The sequence below is a fragment of the Elgaria multicarinata genome, chromosome 23, assembly GCF_023053635.1.
Source record: "Elgaria multicarinata webbii isolate HBS135686 ecotype San Diego chromosome 23, rElgMul1.1.pri, whole genome shotgun sequence".
Lineage (NCBI taxonomy): Eukaryota > Metazoa > Chordata > Lepidosauria > Squamata > Anguidae > Elgaria > Elgaria multicarinata.
Genome location: NC_086193.1, coordinates 10850611 through 10873062, shown reverse-complemented (window position 1 = coordinate 10873062; position 22452 = coordinate 10850611). Strand labels below are relative to the sequence as shown.

General features: G+C 51.8%; 1 protein-coding gene across 1 annotated transcript; it reads right to left on the bottom strand.

Moving 5' to 3' along the window:
- Positions 1–23: 23 nt before the first annotated feature.
- On the bottom strand, positions 24–21984 carry LOC134413212 (uncharacterized). Its single transcript, XM_063147342.1, has 10 exons — positions 21808–21984; positions 20771–21142; positions 13310–13408; positions 7569–7716; positions 6688–6795; positions 5242–5349; positions 4299–4404; positions 2627–3141; positions 1395–1553; positions 24–1263 (listed from the first exon to the last, which is right to left on the bottom strand). The coding sequence occupies exons 1-10, from the start codon at positions 21982–21984 to the stop codon at positions 1187–1189; spliced, it is 1869 nt and encodes a 622-aa protein (XP_063003412.1). The 3' UTR covers positions 24–1186.
- Positions 21985–22452: the final 468 nt, after the last annotated feature.

Sequence of the window (22452 nt, the reverse complement as noted above, 5' to 3'; positions counted from 1 at the left end):
GTGCCCTCTGATGATCAACACAACACACACACACACACACACACACACACCGTTCGGGTTGCAGATCTGAGCACCCACACGTTGGGCAAGCAGGTACAGTTGGCTTCTCTCCCGGGGCCACGCACAGAGCCCTGTCAAGACAGAAACGGCTCCTGGTCCGAAGGTCTGTCCGCCTGGCACCCCCTGCAGAAACAAAGCCCATCTCGGCCCCCTCCTTTTCCTTCCAGGGGTATGGTCTTTGCCACATCCCCTTTTTGGCCATGCTATACGGGGCTTCGGCCGAGCCCCATTTATCAAAGACCTCAGCATCTTCTGGACCACACTTCATGGTGTGTCAGGGCACGAAGCGAACGTTTTTCAGTGGTCGGGCTTCTGAAACGACCCCGGTTTTCAAATTGTCTTTTATAAAAGGGTTAAAACGAAGAACCTTGTGGCACCTAAGATGAACAAGTTTATTCTGGAATAAGCGTTGGATGCAGAGAGCAGGGGCTGGAGCCCGTGAAAACCTCTGCTGAGGTCGGTCTTCAAGGTGCCACGAGGTCTGTTGTTTTGGCTGCAGCCTCCCCCTCCTCCCCTGCCCCCTATTCCTGGAAATTCATAAAGCTTGTGACCCTCCTTGTCGACAGATAGTTCTGAACAGCTGGAGGAAAAAGGAGTTTGGGGGCTTCCCTGCCTTCGCTCTGCACAAAAGATGGTGAGAAAGGCCCACACAGATGCCACAACAGCACACACACACACCCCTTTCTGTACAATTCCCATTTATTTGTGTTTGCCCACCCCCCAAAAAGCAGCAGCAGCAGCCCACTAACACACCTGAGCAAATCTGATCGTTCGCTGGGAAGAGGGTTTGTCTTCGAGCAAGAGAGGCCAAACTTAACGGGGGAAGGAAAGATGAACAGAAAGTTTCTAGATTAAATTATTCATAAATTTCAACGTACACCCCTTCTTTCCCTGCCCCCCCCCCAAAAACGGCATCCAGTTGTCAGCACACATTTTTAAGAAGAGGTGAGGAGGTGAGGCGGGAGTTGTGTTGCACACTGTCCTTTTCCCCCCCTTCCTTTTGGAGTCGGTCTCTTTCCACCATCTTTTCTCCACCTTCAGCAGGAGGGACATCATCATCATCATCATAATAATAATAATAATAATAATAATAATAATAAATGCTTGATCGGCCCCCGCATCCTCTTCACAGCGGGGAAAAGAGGGAGCCCTCCACTTCGGGCGACAGCTTCGGGTGGAACGAGGGAAGGGCGACACCGAAGTCTGGCCGAGAGAAAAGATCGGTTTTAAAAGAGTCCCTCAAACGTGGCTAAAAGGCATCCGTTCCCGCCACCCCCCTCGAGCCAGGAATGTGGGGGGACCTCGCCCGTCCCCGCCATCCAGTGGGTACTCACCCATTTCGCCATCCAGGCGGCCAGGCGGGGATGGATTCTTGCGGTGGTCCTCCGTGTGCTGGGTCATCTCCTCCCGGGAGGCTGTGGAGTAGGGGCATTGCATGCAGTTGTAGCGGCCCCGGGTGTGTTCCCACACGATGCGGCTGTTGGAGGAGTGGCCTGCGGGGCATGTGGGGGGGGAGCGTGCAGACAGAAAGTCACCATCACGGAGACGGACAGGGGGGCGACGGGTCTCCCTCGAGCCCTCTCTGCACTCGGCGCCCAAAGGAGCCCAGCTCACGTATTAACCTGCAGCACTTTTGCCGCTGCCCTGGTCAGGGACCGGACGGCGCTTAAAATGCCGCCGGGTTCTTTTCTGCTTTCCGTAGTGTCCCTCCGGGATTGTGCCATAAACACCGCAGATCGGCGGCTATTGCCAGGGGTCCCCTTTTCCCTTGCTGGGTCAAGTGGCAAGGGGGGTTTCTGTATTACGTTCCTACGCGAGACCAGTGCCGGCTCTACCTTTGGGGGGGGCTTCATCCCTTAGTCCCCCTTTTCTCTACCATTGTCACTAGCAGCTGCTCCTCCTCTTCGTCACCCCCTGCTGCCATCTTCCGGCTTGCCAGGGAGCGCCTTGGCTTCACCGTTGGCCTGAGCGAGAGGCAGCAAGGGTGAAGAGGAACAGCAGCACCAGGGAGGCGCTCCCGTCAGGGGGATCTGGGCCCTCGGCAAATGCCTAACAGCGCCCAACCTGGCACGAGAGCGATGGGCAGAGAAATCACACAGATTCACTGTCCGGCTTCCTCCACCCCCACCCCCACCCAGCTAACCATCCATTTCCCTTCCTGTTTGTATGTCAGATTACCCCACAACACACGACAGAGAGGGATGATCCCGAACGCTATTTCCTTGGCGGCATTGCAGGGGCACTTACGACTCAATGGCCGTACGTGCGTTCCACGCCTTGTACAAACGAAGCGAAGAGAGGGAGTTGATTCTGATTCCCAAAACCATCCGGCTCTTCCCTGCAGTCACGAGGACCGGAAACCCGCTCGAGAGAGCAGTATAAAAGCCATTCCTTTGGGCGAGCCGGCCCTATCGTTAGGGTTGCAGGAATGGGGCGTGGGGGGGTTCTTCACCCCAGCCCAAAGGGGCGCATGGACCCAGGAGGTGCGCGTACACACGTCCGAGGGCACAACGAATTCGGAGGCGTTCCGGGAAGCACTCAAAACACAGCAGCGGCACTCGCTCACCTTGGCTTTTCTTCCACACGGCGTTGGACACAGGGAGGCCCTGGGCTGGCAGGAACGGCCGGAGGCGGTTGTGGACTGCAGCCTGAGGTAACGCATAGGTGCCAGGGTGCATATAGGGCAGGAAGGGGGGCCCTGCAACGGAAGGGTGTGGCGGCCCGGAGAACCGCGCCAGGGAGGGGGGCCCCAGCAGGGACTGCTCCAGCAGAGGGCACGGATGAGCCGTGGCTGGCGGCACAGATTCCGACGGGACGTGGAGCTCAGCTGGCAGCACCTCGGGGCCCAATGCGGCCTCAGCCCGGAGCGCTTCTGTCTTCAGCTGCTGGATGACGCTCTGCAGCTTGGGCGGCTCCTCAGGCAGTTTCGTCGGGGGCTCCTTTTCCGGGCCGGAGGTGGACGTCAGGACGGGCTTCTCTGCCGTCAGGGCCGGGGACGCGCCGCTGGCGAGGTCGGAACAGCTGTGCAGGTGCTTGAAGAGGGACCGGTGGGTCCGGAAGCGCGACATGCAGTTCTCGCACCTGGGGAAGATGGCAGGGACGGAAACAAGCGGGTCGGGACAGGCGGGTGGGCTGACTCCAGCTGTCCCTCAGCAAAAAAAGGCAGGCCTTTCCCCCTCCCCTCTTACCCACCCCGCCACAGGGCTCCGGCAGCCAGCCTCTCCAGAGAGAGCTGGGAAAAGTCCTGCCTGATGCCCCAGGGAGCCACTGCCAGTCCGTGCTGACGATCCTGGACCGGGTGGACCAAACGGAATTGGCTGCTTGTGTTCCTGTGATCAGAACCATGAGGACTAGAATTTTGCTTTATTGTCGGGGAAAGGGCCGTGGCTGAGCGGAAGGGGGTCTGATGGGATCCAGTTCTGAGCTCCGCAATTCAAGAAGGACGCAGACAAGCCGGAGCGTGTTCAGAGGAGGGCGACCAGGATGATCAGGGGTCTGGAAACAAAGCCCTATAAGGAGAGACTGAAAGAACTGGGCATGTTTAGCCTGGAGAAGAGAAGACTGAGGGGAGACATGAGGGCACTCTTCAAATACTTAAAAGGTTGCCACACAGAGGAGGGCCAGGATCTCTTCTCGATCCTCCCAGAGTGCAGGACATGGAATAACGGGCTCAGGTGACAGGAAGCCAGATTCCAGCTGGACATCTGGAAAAACTTCCTGACTGTTAGAGCAGTACAACAATGGAATCAGTTACCTAGGGAGGCTGTGGGCTCTCCCACACTGGAGGCCTTCAAGAGGCAGCTGGACAGCCATCTGTCAGGGATGCTTTAGGGTGAATTCCTCCATTGAGCAGGGGGTTGGACTTGATGGCCTTAGAGGCCCCTTCCAACTCTACTATTCCATGATTCTTTGTTCTATGGAGACGCTGGCCAGGCTTCGGTTGATGAAGAGCGTGTGCCAAGTTATATCGCTGACTTCACATAAAGCGACGGGCGCTCTGTTCTTCATCAACCAAGGTCATGCAGACCCATACAAGGCATACTACGCCAGACCTTCCTGGCTGATTATTGCCTTTGGAGCCATTTGCATTGATCGAGAAACATGTTACAATACAAACACAGTTAAAAGGAAGGAAGAAGCAACCTAAACGAATTGGTAATTTTGTTTTGGACCACTGGTTAAGCTCAAACCGACACCCGTATAAATCCGTTGTTTCGAACCGGAAAAGAAGAGCTTACTTGAAGTAGCGGTTTGGCTTGTAATGTGCCTTCATGTGTCCCATCAGGCCTTGCATGTCGGCGAACGATTCCATGCAGCCCAGGGTGGAGCAGCGGAACGTCTTCCCTAAGAGGAGAACCCCAGTTCAGAGAAAGCAGCAAGGGAAGGGCTCATGGGTTGCCGAGTCCTGGGCCAGAAGGCAGAGCTCAGGGCCCTACTGGGCACGCAGAAAGCCCCGCATTCGGGGAGGGCCAGGAAGGGCTCCAAAACTCAAATGACCCAGGGCCTGGAGCATCTCCCCTAGGAGGGTTACGGTGACAACAGCTGGGGTTGTTCAGCTTGGGGGGAAAAGGAGGCTGAAGGAAGACAGGAGAAAGGTGGACAAAATGATGCCTGATGTGGAGAAGGTGGATGGGGAGACATTTTTCTCCCTCTCCCATAATACTAGAACGCAATGGGGTCGTGGAGATTCAGGACAGATTAAAGGAAAGACATCTCCACACAGCACAAACTATGGAACTCACTGCCACAAGATGGGGTGATGGCCACCCATTAGGATGGCTTTCAAAGGGGGTTGGAGAAATTCCTGGAGAAGGAGAAGGTGATCCCTAGCCCTGATGGCTCTGAGCTATCTCCAGTATCCGAGGCAGTCAGCCTGTGTGCACCAGTTGCTGGGGAACACGGGCGGGAGAGTGCTGTTGCATTTGTGCCCTGCTTTGGGTTGGCCACTGAACAGGAGCGCTGGCCTAGACGGACCCTCACCCTGATCCAGCCTCAGGGCGCTTCTCGTGTTCTCATGACTCCGGCCTCTGCGGCGACCATTCTGGGCCAGGTGGACCCTGGGTCTGACTCGGTGCAAGGCGGCTACTGTGCAAGTACTGGAGAAGCAAGGGGGGGTTCACCACCTCCAGCCTGCCCTCCTGCCCCGTGCCATGGAGAGGGGCGGGCGGAAGGCTTGCTTACCCTCCAAGGACTGCGTGGGCCGGTAGTGGACGCGCATGTGGTCTAGTAGCTCCTTCAAGCTGCGGCAGGCCAGACGGCAGCCGTCTCCTGAGCACTGGTAAGGTTTCCCTGGGAGGAGGAGGAGGAGGAAGAGGAGGAAACACAGCAGGAATGACACTGTGCGAACTCAAAAATTGCTGCAGATTGGCTTGGATCAGCTGGCTTCTTAGGGCCCAATCCGATGCAGGTTTCAACAAGAAGAAAAAAGTCCTACAACTCCCAGCCAGCCAGCGCCGCCCCGCCCCCCCTGTTTCTTAAGGCAAAAGTCCAGGTCCGGGCCCGATTCAAAGTGCTGGTATTAACATTTAAAGCCCTAAACGGCTTGGGGCCAGGCTATCTGAAGGAACGCCTCCTCCCGTATGTACCTGCCTGGACCCTAAGGTCCTCCTTAGGGATCCTTCTCCGCGAGCCCCTGCCAAAGGAAGTGAGGCAGGTGGCTACCAGGAGGAGGGCCTTCTCCGCTGTGGCACCCCGGCTGTGGAATGAGCTCCCTAAAGAGGTTCGCTTGGCGCCTACGTTATATGCTTTTATAATGGTGAAGACCTTTTTATTCTCCCAGCATTTTAACAGTCTATCAATTCAATTTTAACTTTGCTGTTTTAAATTTGTATTTTTGCACTGCTGCTGTTTTTATCTGGTTGAGCTTTTATATTGTATTTTATATTATGGTTTTATACTGTTGAATGGTTTTAATTTTTGTGAACCGCCCAAAGAGCTCCGGCTATTGGGCAGTATAGAAATGCAATAAATAAATAAATAAACAGATTGCAGATGTGTAAAGGCAGCTCATTATTAGATTTGTTAATATATATAGGCCAGACTTCCACAATTTGGAACCCTCCAGGTGTGTTGGACGACAACTCCCAGTATCCCCCAGCCAGCCTGGACAAGACACATCACTGTGGCTTAATCTACCACAGGGCCAGGCGACTGGGGTGCCATCAAAAGTGGTTGGACTCTGATATGCGTCATCTGGCCAGTGACTTTTGCTAGCTGGAGGTGATGGGAACTGAACAACATCTGGACGGCTCCAGCCCTGACGGACCACAGACACAACTCAGCGGGCGATTTCTCCCCAGGGAGCCCCCCCCCCCAAAAAAAGAACCATGATCCTGAAGCGTCTTGTGAACGCTGACGCAGGGCGAGCGGCGATTTAGAAAGCGGAACGAAAAGTCCATCGCGGCTGCAACCCTAAACTCATTTGCCCGGGAAGAAGTCCCGATGAATTCAAAGGGGCTTTTCTTCCGAGCAGATGTGCACTGTTTAGCCACGCGTGTTTTCCGCAGGGTTGCGCAATCACACAGCCAGAGCTGCAGACCCCACCCACCCCACTCACCCACCCGCCCCGCATCCCCCCAAAGTTTCCTGTACCCAGACAGGCTGGTGGAGTTCCAGCCTCCAATTCACCTGGGGTCGGTCTGCGCTTCGGAAGCCGCAGGTCCTGGGTTCGAGTCCCGCCCCCTCCGCTCGGCGGCGGCTGGGGTTGGCTGCCCAAAAGCCCCGGAGCGTTAGAAGCTGGGGAGAGAAAAAGCAAAGCTGGTGTTTCTCAAGGAGGGGGGGGGGGGTTGGAAAACGCGGACGTTTTCAAGGTGACCTCGGTTAGAAGGATGCCTCTCTTGAGTCCGAAGGTTTTTTTCCTCCCCCCTGGGAAAACTCTTGGGGTTGGATTTCCTCTGGGGTATCGTGTATTACAGCCCTGCTCCATTCCAGATGTGTTGGACTACAACCCCCATCACGCACAAGCCAGCAGAGTCAACCCCACCCCCACCCCCTGCCGCGTTACGGGCGCTGAGGGAGAAACCTCGAAAGCCCGTTAAGAGGCTGCAGACAATTTCTGTCCATGGTTACGTCTTCCGCCCCGTAATTTAAGTTTGCTGCACCTAATGGCCAGAAATTGCCCACCCCAGAAGTAGGGCGACGGGCTGCATCCCATAATTTGCCTCCCTGGGAGCCTGTTTCTGCATGTAGGGGTTCCTCGTCAGACAGCTGTTAGTAAAACTCTGGAACTTCCTGGATGGTTTGGATCCTCTTGATAATTCTCAGATCCTGACAAAAGGTTTGTTTATTCTAAGCTTCCAGGCCTCTCCGGTGTCTTAGCCAAGCAGGTGGCCTTGAGCCGCCGTTTGCAAACCTGCTTTTCTTCATCTGCTGAGCTTCTGCCTCGTCCCGAGTGAGAATCCCACCACCACCACAGGGGCAATGACTCAGCCTCTTCTCCCCCTCCCCCCACCTCCCACAACCCATCCATGCTGCTCTCTGTGCTTCCCTCCCTCCGAAACCATCCTTACCCCCCAAGGAGGATGGAGGAGAGGTGGTCACCAGCGGCAGCTTCTCCACCTTGCTCCGGATGTGGGTGGGTGACGCCCTGAGGTCTTGGTACAGAAATGGAGCAGCAGTAAGTGCAGGCAGAGTTGGGGCCGTGGAGGGTGCCTTCTCCTAGCAGCAGCGGGGAAGAGCGAGAAAGAAACCCCAAAGTCAGGCAAGGCAGTGAGCAGAAAGCCCTGCGCTTCTTTCAGCCTCAGCTTTACCACCTGTGAAATGGGCGCATTCGGAATACTTTGCCCCAAACCACCCGCCACCCCTCTGATCCTCCTGGGCAGCAAAACATCAACTGCTCTCTTACCTATAGACTAATGCTGCTTTCGGTCTAGTCCTGCGTGATTTCTCCTTGCTCCGTTCACATCTGCTGCCAAAACTATTTGCCTCTCTCACAGTTCTGGCTATGGTGAAATCCCTGGTGAAATCCCTTCACTGTCTGCTCCTGGATCCAGCACCTCCAAAGCCCTCCTGCTCCAAATTAAAGCCTTAAAAGGCTTGGGGCCAGGTTATCTGAAGGAACACCTCCTCCCATATGTACCTGCCCGGACCCTAAGGTCATCCTCAGGGATCCTTCTCCGTGAGCCCCTGCCAAAGGAAGTGAGGCAGGTGGCTACCAGGAGCAGGACCTTCTCTGCTGTGGCACCCCGGCTGTGGAATGAGCTCCCCAGAGAGGTCCGCCAGAGAGGTCCTCATTATATGCTTTTAGACGCCGGGTGAAGACCTTTTATTCTCCCAGCATTTTAACAGTCTAGAAATAAATTTTAACTTGGTGTTTTAAATTCGTAATTTTGCATTGCTGCTGTTTTTACCTGGTTGAGCTTTTATATTGTATTTTATACTATGGTTTTATACTGTTGTTTTATACTTTGAATGTTTTTAATTTTTGTGAACCGCCCAGAGAGCTCCGGCTATTGGGCGGCATAGAAATGTAATAAATAAATAAATAAATACTTTCCCCCCTTTAGCTCCCTCGCTGCCCAGGACGCCTAAACAGCCTTCCAGAACCCGGGTGCAACTCTACCTCCCTTCAGTTCCCTCCTCAAAATCCACCTCTCCCAGGAAGCCTCCGGCTCAACCTTCCTTGTCACCACACATCCTCAAAGAGACCCTTCCTTTTGAACCTAGAAGAGGTGGCTGTTTTTTTAGTGATCATTGCGAAGAATACAGCAGAAGAGCCCAGCGGCTACAACAGAACACACAGGGCCAGCTGCTACCCCAGTACCCAGTTTCTGACAGTGGCCAGTTTTGAACGTGGATTGCAGCTCAGGGCGATTGATTTGGCTTAGCATCCATTAATGTGGAAGGCTGTTCTGATAGGTGTCCGAATCCTGTTAAATGGGCAAATCATTAATGTGGAAATGCTCCCCTGGTCCTGGAAAAGGCTTTCCGCTGACTGTAGGGAGCGTGCAAAGTTCAGTACGCATCAAGGCCCTGTCTGGCTAGAAGGGCAGAGCGGGGCGGGGGAAGCAAAATTTAACACAGAGGATAGGAAGATAGAAAAGACGGCCGGACGGCCACCTTCGGACTTTGAATAGTTAAGAGCAGAGACACCACACTGACAACAAAGGTCCGCATAGTTAAAGCAATGGTATTCCCCGTAGTAACCTATGGCTGCGAGAGCTGGACCATAAGGAAGGCCGAGCGAAGGAAGAGAGATGCTTTTGAACTGGGGTGCTGGAGGAAAATTCTGAGAGTGCCGTGGACGGCAAGAAGATCAAACCAGTCCATACTCCAGGAAATAAAGCCAGACTGCTAACTTGAGGGAATGATACTAAAGGCAAAACTGAAGTACTTTGACCACATAATGAGAAGACAGGATACCCTGGAGAAGAGGCTGAGGCTAGGGAAAGTGGAAGGCAAAAGGAAGAGGGGCCGACCAAGGGCAAGATGGAGGGATGATATTCTGGAGGTGACAGACTTGACCTTGGGGGAGCTGGGGGTGGCGACGGCCGACAGAAAGCTCTGGCGTGGGCTGGTCCATGAAGTCACGAAGAGTCGGAAGCGACTGAACAAATAAACAACATTTATTTGGGGGGGGGGAGAATTCTCTAATACCACGTTCCCCAGATGTATTGGACTGCAGCTCTTTGGCATCTTTGTAAACCGCCCAGAGAGCTTCGTCTATAGGGTGTTATATAAATGCAATATATAAATAAAATACCTACACATCAGGAATGCAGGTGCAGTTTGAAAGCGTTACACAGCAGTCGGAGGGAAATATTAGTTCTGCGGTTCACAACTGAAGCTGTACCTGTAGCCATCTAAAAGGGGTCCCCTGTCAGACCCTTAAATCTGGTGCCGGGGTGTGGGCAAGAATAAGATTAAATCCTTTGCCTTTATTCACTCCAAATTTAGATCCCACTCATTTGGTTCAGAGGCCCATTCCTGTGCAGGGGATGCGCCCGAAGCTGTGAGGAGCATTAAAAACTCAGGCTACGGGATGCTGTTTCCTTCTCCAGCTGGGAACTGGAGGCCTTTTGAGACCCTAAGCGCACATGGGCTCACTTTCCTGAGCTCCAGCCCTACTTCTTTTCAGGCAAGTGGATTCTGCCCGCCCACCCCAACCCTTTTTGCCCGTAGCCTGGCCTACTCTTTTGGAGGGGGGGGGGAGAGGACTGAAGAGAAGAGAAAAGCAAGCTGCAGAGATGCAAACATCAGTGGGTGCGTGGGACAGTGCAGCCATCCAAAGCAGATGAACAAGCTGGAGCGTGTTCAGAGGAGGGCAACCAGGAAGATCAGGGGTCTGGAAACAAAGCCCTATGAAGAGAGACTGAAAGAACTGGGCATGTTTAGCCTAGAGAAGAGAAGATTGAGGGGAGACATGAGAGCACTCTTCAAATACTTAAAAGGTTGTCACACAGAGGAGGGCCAGGATCTCTTCTCAATCCTCCCAGAGTGCAGGAGATGGAATAAGGGGCTCAAGTGATAGGAAGCCAGATTCCGGCTGGACATCAGGAAAAACCTCCTGACTGTTAGAGCAGTGCGACAATGGAATCAGTTACCTAGGGAGGTCATGGTCACTAGAGGCCTTCGAGAGGCAGCTGGACAACCATCTGTCAGGGATGCTTTAGGGTGGATTCCTGCATTGAGCAGGGGGTTGGACTCGATGGCCTTGTAGGCCCCTTCCAACTCTGCTATTCTATGATTCTATGATTCATTGGTATTATTATTATTATTATTGGGGCAGGATTCCATCTATGACAGTTGCAGGGCCGGGCGTGGGGGACGGCTAGCAAGAGAGAAAAAGCGCAGGTCAGCTAATTTGGGAAAAAGCCGGCAACTCGATTCAATTCCTCAACGGGAGACGGGACAGCTAAAGACAAAGGGAACGCGCTGGTGTCTCATTGTGCCAGAGCCCTGAATACCAAGGCCGGTTTCTGGTGCACGACGTTCCGGGCCGTCCGCCCACGCCTCTCGTGCTGCTTCCTGTTCCAATTTGGAAGCCGTCGGCAGCGGTGAAACAAACCCCACAACCGTTGTCCCCCGCCCCCAGTGGGTTAGAACAAACCGAGGCTTAATGCCGCTTGTTAATCTTGTACGCTGCGTTGTGTGTCTCACGACCGAAAGGAAGAACGAAAGCACAGGATGGCTAGATGACAGAGGTGCTGCAAAGATTTGTCTTCCTTTGTTGTGTGTTTGCCGTACAAAGCTCACATGGTGTGACACACACACACACACACACACACACACACACACATGATTTTATTCTGCCCAGGCCTTTTCCAAAATAACACTCATATTGGCCTACTCGCACCAGACTGTAAGTAAGTATCAGGGGAAATATTGTAAAAAGATGGAGTTACCAATTAAATGCTAAAAATATAGAAGATTTCTTAAAAACGTTTCTATGATGCCCCAAAGCCATTCACGACAACCACAAAATAGATCATAACATTAGATGTGTTTTGAAAAGTTCAATTAGAGCTTAAATGTATACAAAGTAAGTGCTGTGACCACAACAGAAATAATAATAATACAACGATATTAGCATGGCTGACAAAATTAACACTTGTAGTGAAGCAGGAAACTATTGCCTCTATTCAGACCTAAACGAATAGAATCAAATCGTCATTAGGTCCGGCTGATCTGTACTGGTGCCCTCGCTGTATTGGACCACGGCATGATGGGTCTTGCAATCCAACATATTTGGAGGGTACCAGGTTGGAGAGGCTGCGGTAGTATTTAAATGTCTATTTTCTTGTCACGCCCTTCTAGGTGAAAACCAGTTTGCACTATTGTGTTGATAGGCTACGTGTAAACTCTGGATCTATTATAGACAGCTTTATGCATGAGTACTGGGTGCAAACTTCTAAATGTTTTAGACAGAAACCAGTACTACATTTCCCAGCATGGCCCACTAGACTGAGAATTCTAAGGCTCCCCCCCCCATTTAAACAGGTATAAGTTTGTGACCTTACACATACATACATATCTAGTCAGAAGACACTCCCGTTGAGTTCAAGGAGATTTATTTCCGGCTTAAAATACATGACAAAAATCAGGACGCAGCCAAAAGCATTTAAAACTGGCCACTAATCCATTATTACAGAACAGTCATTAGAAGAACCAAAACAATTTAGGGCGCAAATCCCATGCATGTTTATCCAGAAAAATGTCAGCGTTCCCCAGGCCTGGATGTTTTTCTGGCTAAACATGCATGAGATTTGCGTCCTTAAGCCGGTGGCAATAAAAGCTTCATGACTGGCAATAAAACTGACATGATCTATTTTTTCTTTTCCACAGAAAAAAAGCAAAAGGAGGCTGGACCCGTTGGACATGTTCACGCTTCGTCAGTCTTCCCCAACGTGGTGCCGTTCAGATGTGTCGGACTACAATCCCCAGGTGCCCCCCCCCCGCCCCCCTTTTTATACAGCGACACGAACCTTCGGTCAAAGAACACTTAGCGTCCACAGCCCTTTGCCTTGTTTCGATTGAAGCGTACAACCACCTTGCAAGGTAGGACGGAGGAATCAACCCTCCACCCCTATTTTAGGTAAAAGCAAGGTGGAGTTGAGGGATTGGTGGGCAAATGCAGCCCTGCGAGATTTGGATGGGCTACAAGGCCCATCAGCCCCAGGGCCAAAGTTACGGGGGACGGTTGAAGCCGCCACCCAAGATGTGCGGGGCCGTGCGCCGGCCAGCCCCCTCCCCGTAAAACCACGCATTCAGACCCCCAATCAGCTGCAGCGAAACGTTCCCTATCGCCTTCCCAAAAGTTTTCTAGGATGATTCCTTCAAACGCAGCCAAGCCTGACTAGAGATGAGCTCAGCTTTTTCTCAACTTTCTCCTTCCAAATGTTTGGGACGTCAACTCCCAGCTTTCCTGGGATAGCTGAGTCTGATGGCCATTGTAGTCCAACACACGGAGAGGGCACCAGGTTGGGGAAAGCTGGATGGGTAAGACCCTTCCCCCGCCCCCACCCACCCCAGTGGGCCTCTTTCAAACATTAATCTGACACCCGGGCCTGGTCTTAGTCAATTTCTCCACCCAGAACTGCCCTGGTCAGTTTCAAACTCGACAGTGAACCTGTGAAAAGGAAGAACTTCTCTTGCATTTTTTTTTTAAAGACAGAAATAAGACAACGGACCTATAACTAAGGGGAAGACAGAACTAGACGAGAGTGTTTGCAAAAGACCCCCCATCCCTCCCTTCCTAAACATAAATACACACACACACACACGCCAGAGGTTTGCAAAAAAAACCACGTACCATTTCTGGGGCAGAAATCTTCCCGGGGCTTTCAGCGTGGGTGCGTTTGGCTCCTTTTGCAAGGACCCGCAACCAGTTCAATTTCTGCTGCCTTTCCTCCTACGGATCCCGGGGGCGGCAGCAGCAGCAGCAGCAGCATCAAAGGCAGGAAAGATGTTGTTACATTGTAGCCATTTTAACGCGGTAGCAGCTGTCGCGAGATCGGAAGTGCGATGTGGGGGGGGGAGGAAGGGAGGGGTTGGGTTTTTGCAGTGGCGGTGGGGAGGGAGAGAGAGAGAGAGAAAGAGAGAGAGAGAGAGACCCGGAGGCTCCCCCGAGTGGTGGGAGAGGAAAGAGAAAGGGAAGGAATCAGCAAGGAGGGAGGAATAAAATGATCTTTGCAAACATTAAAACAACGGACAGAGTCCCTTGCTGGCCTGCTAGAAATGCACTTGCTTCAAACGTGGCAAAGTAGAGAATAAAACACGCTTCCTGCTCCTCTCTTGCAGCATAAGCAACTACAGCTGCAATCCTGTTTTACACAAAAAGAAGTCCTGCAACTCACAGCATTTATAGGACTTTTTTCCCCTTGTCTAAAGGTGCACAGGATTGCGCCCTAAGAGACACCTGGCCCCTGTATGACTAAGGGCGCAATCCTATGCATGTTTAGGCGGGGGAGGGGAAACAGCCTCCTACAATTCCCAGCATTCCTCAACCAGCAAAGCTAACTGGGGGATGCTGGGAGTTGTAGGACATCAGGAAAAACGTCCTGACTGTTAGAGCGGTACGACAATGGAACCCGTGACCTAGGGAGATTGTGGGCTCTCCCACACTAGAGGCCTTCAAGAGGCAGCTGGACAGCCATAAGAACATCAGAAGTGCCCTGCGGGATCAGACCAAGGGTCCATCCGGTCCAGCACTCTGCACGCACAGCGGCCAAACAGCTGTAGACCAGGGACCACAAATCAGGACGTGGTGCAACAGCACCCTCCCGCCCAGGCTCACACAGGTTTACTGCCCCAGATACCGGAGGTGGCAGATAACCATCAGGGCTGGTAGCCATTCATAGCCTTCTCCTCCTCCAGTAGTTTATCCAACCCCCTTTTAAAGCCGTCCAAATTGGTGGCCCTCACCACATCTTGTGGCAGTGAGTTCCATCATTTAACTCTGCGCTGTGTGAAGAAGGACTTCCTTTTATTTGTCCTGTGCCTCCCACCAATCTGTTTCATGGGATGTCCCCGGGTTCTAGTATTTTGGGAGAGGGAGAAGAATGCCTCCCTGTCCACCTTCTCCACACCAGGCATCATTTTGTCTGCCTCTATCATGTCTCTCCTCAGCCTCTTTTCCAAGCTAAACAATCCCAGTTGTTGTCACCTTCCCTCCTAGGGGAGAGGCTCCAGCCCCTGCATCATTTTCGTTGCCCTTTTCTGCACTTTCCCCCCAGATCTATCACATCCTTTTTTAGGTGTGGTGACCAGAACTGTACACAGTATTCTAAGTGTGGTCTCACCATAGATTTGTATAAAGGCAGTACGATGATGGCAGTTTCATTCTCAATTCCTTTTCTTATAATGGCTAGCATGGAGTTTGGCTTCTTGACAGCAGCAGCGCACTGGGTGGACATTTCCAACGAGCTGTCCACCCACCACCCCCACCCCAAGATCTCTTTCTTGTTCCGTCACCGCCAGCTCAGATCCCATCAGTTGGGGTTCTTTGTCCCCACGTGCGTCACCTTACACTTGCTGACGTTGAACCGCACCTGCCATTCGGACGCCCACTCTCCCAGCTTGGAGAGATCCCTTTGGAGCTCCTCACAATCCCTTTGTGTTTTAGCAACCTTAAATGATTTGGTGTCATCAGCTAAAAACTTTTCTTTTTTTTTCTAAAGCTTTTAGAACTTGATTTTGATCTAACTTTTATACTGTTAGTTTTACTCTACCCTGTGCTTGTTTGGTGCATTCTCTTCCCCTTTCTTATTGTTTTATTATATTCTGGAGGTGACAGACTTGACCTTGGGGAAGCTGGGGGTGGCGACAGCTGACAGAAAGCTCTGGCGTGGGCTGGTCCATGAAGTCACGAAGAGTCGGAAGCGACTGAACGAATAAACAACAACAGAATCATAGTATTGTTTTATTATGATTCTATTAGAATGTAAGCCTGTGCGGCAGGGTTTTTTGCTATTTTATTGTTTTACTCTGTACAGCACCATGTACACGGATGGTGCTGTATAAATAAATAGATAGATAGATAGATAGATAGATAGATAGATAGATAGATAGATAAATAAATAATTGGCCAGGCAATTTATCCACCCGACCGATGTGCCAGGCAATAGCTCCAGCTTGAAGCCTTGCCTTCATGCTGCCTGGCTGCAAATCTGCCAGCTGAGATCTTGGCTGCTCCTGGCTAGGTCCTGGCAGGAAGTCCTGCAGGCGCGGGCATCTTGACCAGGGAGTAGGAAGTCTCGCGAGACTTCCTACTTCCTGGTCAAGATGCCCGCGCCCGCAGGAGAAACAAGGCCCAATGCAACCATGGGCTGGGGGCGCCCCGTTATCCTGGTAAGTGGGCTCCCAGTCCCGGTTGTGCCTGCCGGTCAGGCTTGCTTCTCCAGAGGTCTCCGGGATTCCCCAGTGGCAATGGTCAGCCTAAGGGGCGGCGCCCTAGAGATGTAAAAGTTCCGGAAATTTTGAATCCAGGGGAAAAAAAACGGGTTTTTTTCCGAACACCTTGTCTTAAACATTTTATTCATCATGCTAAAATAAAACATCCCGTAATCCGTTTTTCTTCATTTTCTTTTTCAATTTTTCAGGAAAAAAAACCAAAAAAGGATTCGGGGGAAAACGGATTTTCCGGGGTTTTTTCCAAGCCTTCACATCTCTACGCCTGACTTGCCTACTCCTGGCGTTGGCTCTGGTGACTGCCCAAGAGAACTGTGGTGGGGGGGGGGATCTTGTCCAACCCTTTTGGAGAGCCCTGATGGCTGGGGGTAATGGGAGTTGCAGTCCCACTGTCTTTCCCCTTGCAGGCAGGTGCCAGGCAGGTCAGGCGGTTGCCTAGGATGCCATAAAGTAACGGAAGTAGCACAGGGAGACTCCACACCACCCATTATCAAACCACCCTCACCACCAGACACCTCTCTCCTAATGTCCATCTGAAATCTACTCTCCTTCTGTAGCGGAAGCACTTTTGACCGACTCCTTCCCTCTGCCTCAGCGGAAGATCACATGCCTTTGCCCTCTTCTGCGTGAGGGCACTGCCTCCCTTTTTTCCACACCAACCCTCGGTATTCTGAGACTTGAAGCTCAGGCCTTTGGGGGCATCGACGATGACCCTCTCAACAGATGTCTCTGGACGCTAGCTTGGGAAATAAAACCCGTCATCACCCCCCACCCTTGCTGAAACCAAGATAGGATGAACCAGTTGATGGGAGATAAAGGTCAGATCTAGAACTCAGACAGAGGGGCAGTGGTGGAATCTTACAAAACTGGAAGGGAGGGGGAAAATCAGAATACTGATTCAAGCTTTGGAATCTTGGAATGGTTCAATTTTTTTTTTTAAAAAAAAATCTAGTTTGAGAGATGGGTGTGCTTTAAAAAACCAAAACAGGGAATGACACCATCTTCCAGTAAGGGCTACATAGTGAATCTTACCAATGAATGTTCAGATACTAGAATCATAGAATAGCAGAGTTGAAAGGGGCCTACAAGGCCATCGAGTCCAACCCCCGGCTCAATGCAGGAATCCAACTTCAAGCATACCCGACAGATGGTTGACCAGCTGCCTCTTGAATGCCTCTAGTGTGGGAGAGCCCACAACCTCCCTAGGTAACTGATTCCATTGTCGTACCACTCTAACAGTCAGGAAGTTTTTCCTGATGTCCAGCCGGAATCTGACTTCCTTTAACATGAGCCTGTTATTCCGTGTCCTGCACTCTGGGAGGATTGAGAAGAGATCCTGGCCCTCCTCTGTGTGACAACCTTTTAAGTATTTGAAGGGTGCTCTCATGTCTCCCCTCAATCTTCTCTTCTCCAGGCTAAACATGCCCCGTTCTTTCAGTCGCTCCTCATAGGGCTTTGTTTCCAGACCCCTGATCATCCTGGTTGCCCTCCTCTGAACAGAGGGCGCTCCAGGTTCTTCAGCCCCTCTGTGGACAAAAGTTAACCCCTACGATATGAAATGCCCGTGTTAGCATTTGTCCATGGGAGCCTGGTCCCCCCTTCCCACCGGGGGGGGGGGTTGGGGATCATCCAGCCCCACTCCGTGAATCAGAGTCCGTCTCCAGCCCTTTTCCCCGTGGAAACAGAATGAAGAGCTGGGAGATGGAACTGCGTCCAAATGAGTAGCAAAGTGGCACCTGAACAGACTACATCCCCTGAAGCGTCTCCGTTCCCAGCCTGGTCGGGGCACCCTAACTGTAGTCCAACACATCTGGAGCTGGGTGTCCCAAGTGACAGAGCGCTGATGTTGTTTTACCGCAGTAGACCAACACAGCTGTTCTCCTTCTGAAACGTAACACAATTAAGTAATGTCAAACACATTCCGCTGCCAGTGTGTCTGTTTTGGCTGCTCTGCAATTATCCCAGCCCTCAGAACCAGCATTTCTGGTTCCTGACGGGTATCCCTGAGTGAGCTATTTAATCCTCGTACATTTGAGAGAGAGAGATTGAGATGGCAGGCGTTGGGCCTGGTCCATTAGAGAGAGAGACATACCCAGGGGCAACAGTAGTGGAATCCCCGGATTAGGGACCGTCATGCAAGATCTCAAAGTACGGAGCAAGCTTTCGTTCTCCCCAGGACTGTTCTTCAGGCAGGATGAGAGGCAACGGCAGGCAGGTGTTGGAGGCGATTAGGGGGCAAAGAGGCTGGGAATGCGGAGGAATCCGTAGGGCCCAAGTTAACGGTCAAGAGCTGTAGATCTTTTGGGCTTCGCAACTTTTAATCTACCGTTTGAGCACTTTCTCTTCTGTTCCTTCCGCCACAAAGATGGTTGCAGAATATTTTCGCATGCTCCCTCTTTCCCCCTTCCTTGCTCAACCTGGGGGGGGGGGGGAAGCACTGCTGAACATATAGGCTTTCTTCTCAGTGACTGGGTTCAGACAACACAATAACGCATGGTGGTTTAAATAGTCAACATTTGGTGACTGAACCCCCCGTGGGTTAGTTGCGTGGAGGGAGTTTTTTCAATCAACGGTTGGTGATTGGGCTGAAATAACCATCACAAATAACCAACACTGTGCAAAGTTGGCTATTTGAACCACCCTGGGTTATCGTGTTGTGTATGGAGGGCACCGCTGGGTATTTCGTCAGCCAGAGGGACGTGAGGCAAGAGCAATGGCTGATGGGACATAAGTGGGAGGACTGAGGGGGGGAGAGAAGGCAGGGGATGAGTGAGTCAGCTCAGCATGGACTAATAGTCAACTCAACTGTGATCCTAATCCACACTGCAGTTGTGTGTGGAGCACCCCTTAGATAATTGAATATTACCTCAACGTTGACTATCACACTGTCTGAACGCAGCCAGTATCTTGTGACATTCTCAGCCCTAGAAGAAGATGGCGAAGTCTTTCTGGGTGGGTAGGTGGGAGACACTTACCTTGAATGCCTTGGCCACGTACCTCTCACTGTCCACCCCTCAGGGCACTTGGATGGCGCGGAGGGCAAAAGCTTGCTCGCTCACAGGTTCAAACACACCCACACCCACACCCCTGACTTGCCCCTCATAGGAAATGCTCCCCCGCCTCTGCAACCCGTCCCCTCCGCCTTCTTCGGCAGGGCAACCCAAATTGTGAATTCTTGAAGCCGCGGCCATGATATGGATGCAGTTAAAGCTTCCAGATACTCCAACGGTTACCCTTATATAAAAGTAAAACACAGGGAAGAAAAATATTTAACTGAAATTAAAACCCCTGAGCTCCGTAGCGCCCTTGCTAGTCTGCGATTTCAGTCTATGCTGTCCAACTTCAGAGAAGGAAGACACAAACATGACCCAAGGGAACAGAGACTACGTACCTGCGGTGACCAGGCGGTGGAGGATACACAGCCCACTATTTCCAACACTGCAGATTATATGAGACTCCCAGGAATAGATATTTAGCAAGGTATCTGGGCCAAATGGCTCACAGCACAGACCGGGACAAAATTGTCCACCTTTTTACAACAACGACGAATTCTATATCGTTAAATCTAGCCTGCTTTGTGGTGAATGCGGCAAAAATTAGGAAAGCCTTCCTGAACAAGGATGCACTCTAAGAACTAAAATAATCCTAACTGGCTTGGGGCCAGGCTACCCGAAGGAACGCCTCCTCCCCTATGTACCTGCCCGGACCCTAAGGTCATCCTCAGGGGTCCTTCTCCGTGAGCCCCTGCCAAAGGAAGTGAGGCAGGTGGCTACCAGGAGCAGGGCCTTCTCTGCTGTGGCACCCCGGCTGTGGAATGAGCTCCCTAAGGAGGTTCGCCTGGCACCTACATTATGCTTTCAGACGCCAGGTGAAGACCTTTTTATACTCCCAGCATTTTAACAGCCTATAAATAAATTTTAACTTGGTGTTTTAAATTCGTAATTTTGCATTGCTGCGGTTTTGATCTGGTTGAGCTTTTAGGTTGTCTTTTATATGATGGTTTTATACTGTTGTTTTATACTTTGGTTTTAATTTTTGTGAACCGCCCAGAGAGCTCCGGCTATTGGGCGGTACAGAAAAGACAGGTTGCTTACCTGTAACTGTAGTTCTTCGAGTGGTCATCTGTGCAATCACACATATGGGGGGCTCTGCGCCTGCGCGGGGCCAGCTTCGGAAACTTCACTAGCTGAAAATCTTTTTAGGCGGGAACCCCTCTCCCACCGTCCACTGAGCATGCTCAGGGGTTCCCTCCCTATCTCCTCAGTTCCTGAAACCGCCTAAACAGTCTCACTGAGGTGAACCACCAGGTAATCAAGAAATGACACCATAGTGGGGACGGTGGGAGGGTTGTGTGACTGCACAGATGACCACTCAAAGAACTACAGTTACAGGTAAGCAACCTGTCTTTCTTCTTCGTGGTCTCTGTGCATCACACATATGGGCGAGTAGCAAGCTGACTTACCGGAGGTGGGTGGTGTCAGGTCATAGATGAATGTCATAGAATAGCCGATAAGACGGCACGCCCAAAGGCGCAGTCTCTACGCGATCTGACGTCCAGACGGTAGTGGCTGGCAAAAGTCAGTGGGGTCGACCAGGTAGCCGCTTTACAGAGGTCTGGTAGAGCGATCCCCTTTTCAAAGGCTGTAGAGGTGGCCACTCCTCTCGTGGAGTGAGAACGCACCTTACCCTCCAACGGGAGGCCAGCGAGTTCATAGGCTAGCTTAATTGTCTGGACCACCCAAGCAGATATTCTCTGCGGAGATGCCTGGAGTCCCTTTTGCTTGCCCCCATAACAAACAAAAAGTCTTTGGGATCTCCGGAGGGTGGCAGTTCTGGACTGGTAGAAGGCAAGGGGCCGTCTTACGTCCAGGGTATGCAGAGCCGACTCAATAGGGGACGTCGGCGAAGGGAAAAAACTTGGGAGCGTGATGTCCTGGCCAAGGTGAAAAGAAGAAACGACCTTTGGGAGAAAGGCTGGGTCCGGTCTAAGGACCACCTTGTCAGCGTGAAACACCGTGTATGGTGAGTCTATGCGAAGAGCTGCTAGTTCGGAGGCATGCCTGGCAGATGTGACTGCAACAAGGAACGCCACCTTGAAAGTTAGTAGCCGCAAGTCCGTCCTTGCTAAAGACTCAAAGGGCTTGGCAGATAGTGCCTTGAGCACCACGGAGAGGCTCCATTGAGGGACAAAGGAGCGAACTGGTGGGATGGTGTTCTTCATGCCCTTCATGAATCGCTTTGTCAAAGGGTGCGTGAAGACCGAGCAGCCCTGAATCCAACGGTGTGAAGCAGAGATTGCTGCTAAATAAACTCTAAGTGACGAGAACTTGAGTCCTTTTTTAAATAAAGAATAAAGAAAGGAAAGCACTGTTGCTATTGGTGCTGAAAACGGGTTCTCGTTTCTACTGAGGGCAAAGGCAGAAAAGGCTGTCCATTTTTTTGCATATGACCTTCTACTAGCAGGTTTCCTGGCTGCTAGAATAATGTTCCATACGTCAGTGGGCAGGGGTTGGTTATCTAACGCTGCCTTATCCTCCAAGCTGTTAGTTTTAGGGACTGGACATCCGGATGGAAGATGAGTCCCTTCCCCTTGGAGATGAGGTTGTGGCATTGAGGCAGTCTGATAAACTCCGCTGAGGACAGTTTGAGTAGTGGAGTGAACCACGGCTGCCTTGGCCACCAAGGCGCTACTAAGATGGCGTTGGCGTTGTCGCTGCACAGCTTTATAATAACTCTTGAGAGGAGTGGTATGGGGGGGAACAGGTACAGCAGCTGTCCTGTCCACGTCCTCTCGAAGGCGTCTCCTAGGGATCCTGTCTCGTGACCCGCCCATGTGCAGTATTGGTTGCAGATGGCGTTCTCCAGTGACGCGAATAAATCTATTGCAGGCTGCCCCCATGCCTGAAAGATCAGTTCGAGAACAGAGTCTTTCATCTGCCACTCGTGAGTGTCCACGAAGGTGCGGCTGAGGTTGTCTGCCAGGATATTGTCCTGGCCTGCGATATGAATGGCCGATAAGGTCATGTCGTGGGCGATAGCCCAGTGCCAAATGTCCAACGTTCGGGTAATCAGGTCCATAGACCGTGTTCCACCCTGTTTGTTTATATGCCAGACAGCAGCCATGTTGTCTGTATGGATTTGGATGACATGTCCTGACAAGGTCTGCTGAAAGGCATACAGAGCTTTTTGGATAGCCATCAACTCCAAGACGTTGATGTGTCTTTTCCTGTCGAAGGAGCTCCAGCGCTCCTGGATGGTTAGATCCCCGCAGTGGGCTCCCCAGCCCAATAGGGATGCGTCTGTCATTAGATGTTGCGATGGTATTGGGGTTTTGAAGTCCAAGCCTTGCGTGATATTGGACAAATTCGTCCACCAAAGGAGCATGTCCTTTATTTTGGCTGGGAGCGACAATTTCACTCAATGAGCGTCCAATGTATTGTCGTACTCCCGCAGAAGCCACAACTGAAGAGGTCTCATGTGTAGACGCGCCCAAGGGATGACGTTGACTGTAGCTGCCATGAAACCCAATAACCTTTGCACCTGGAA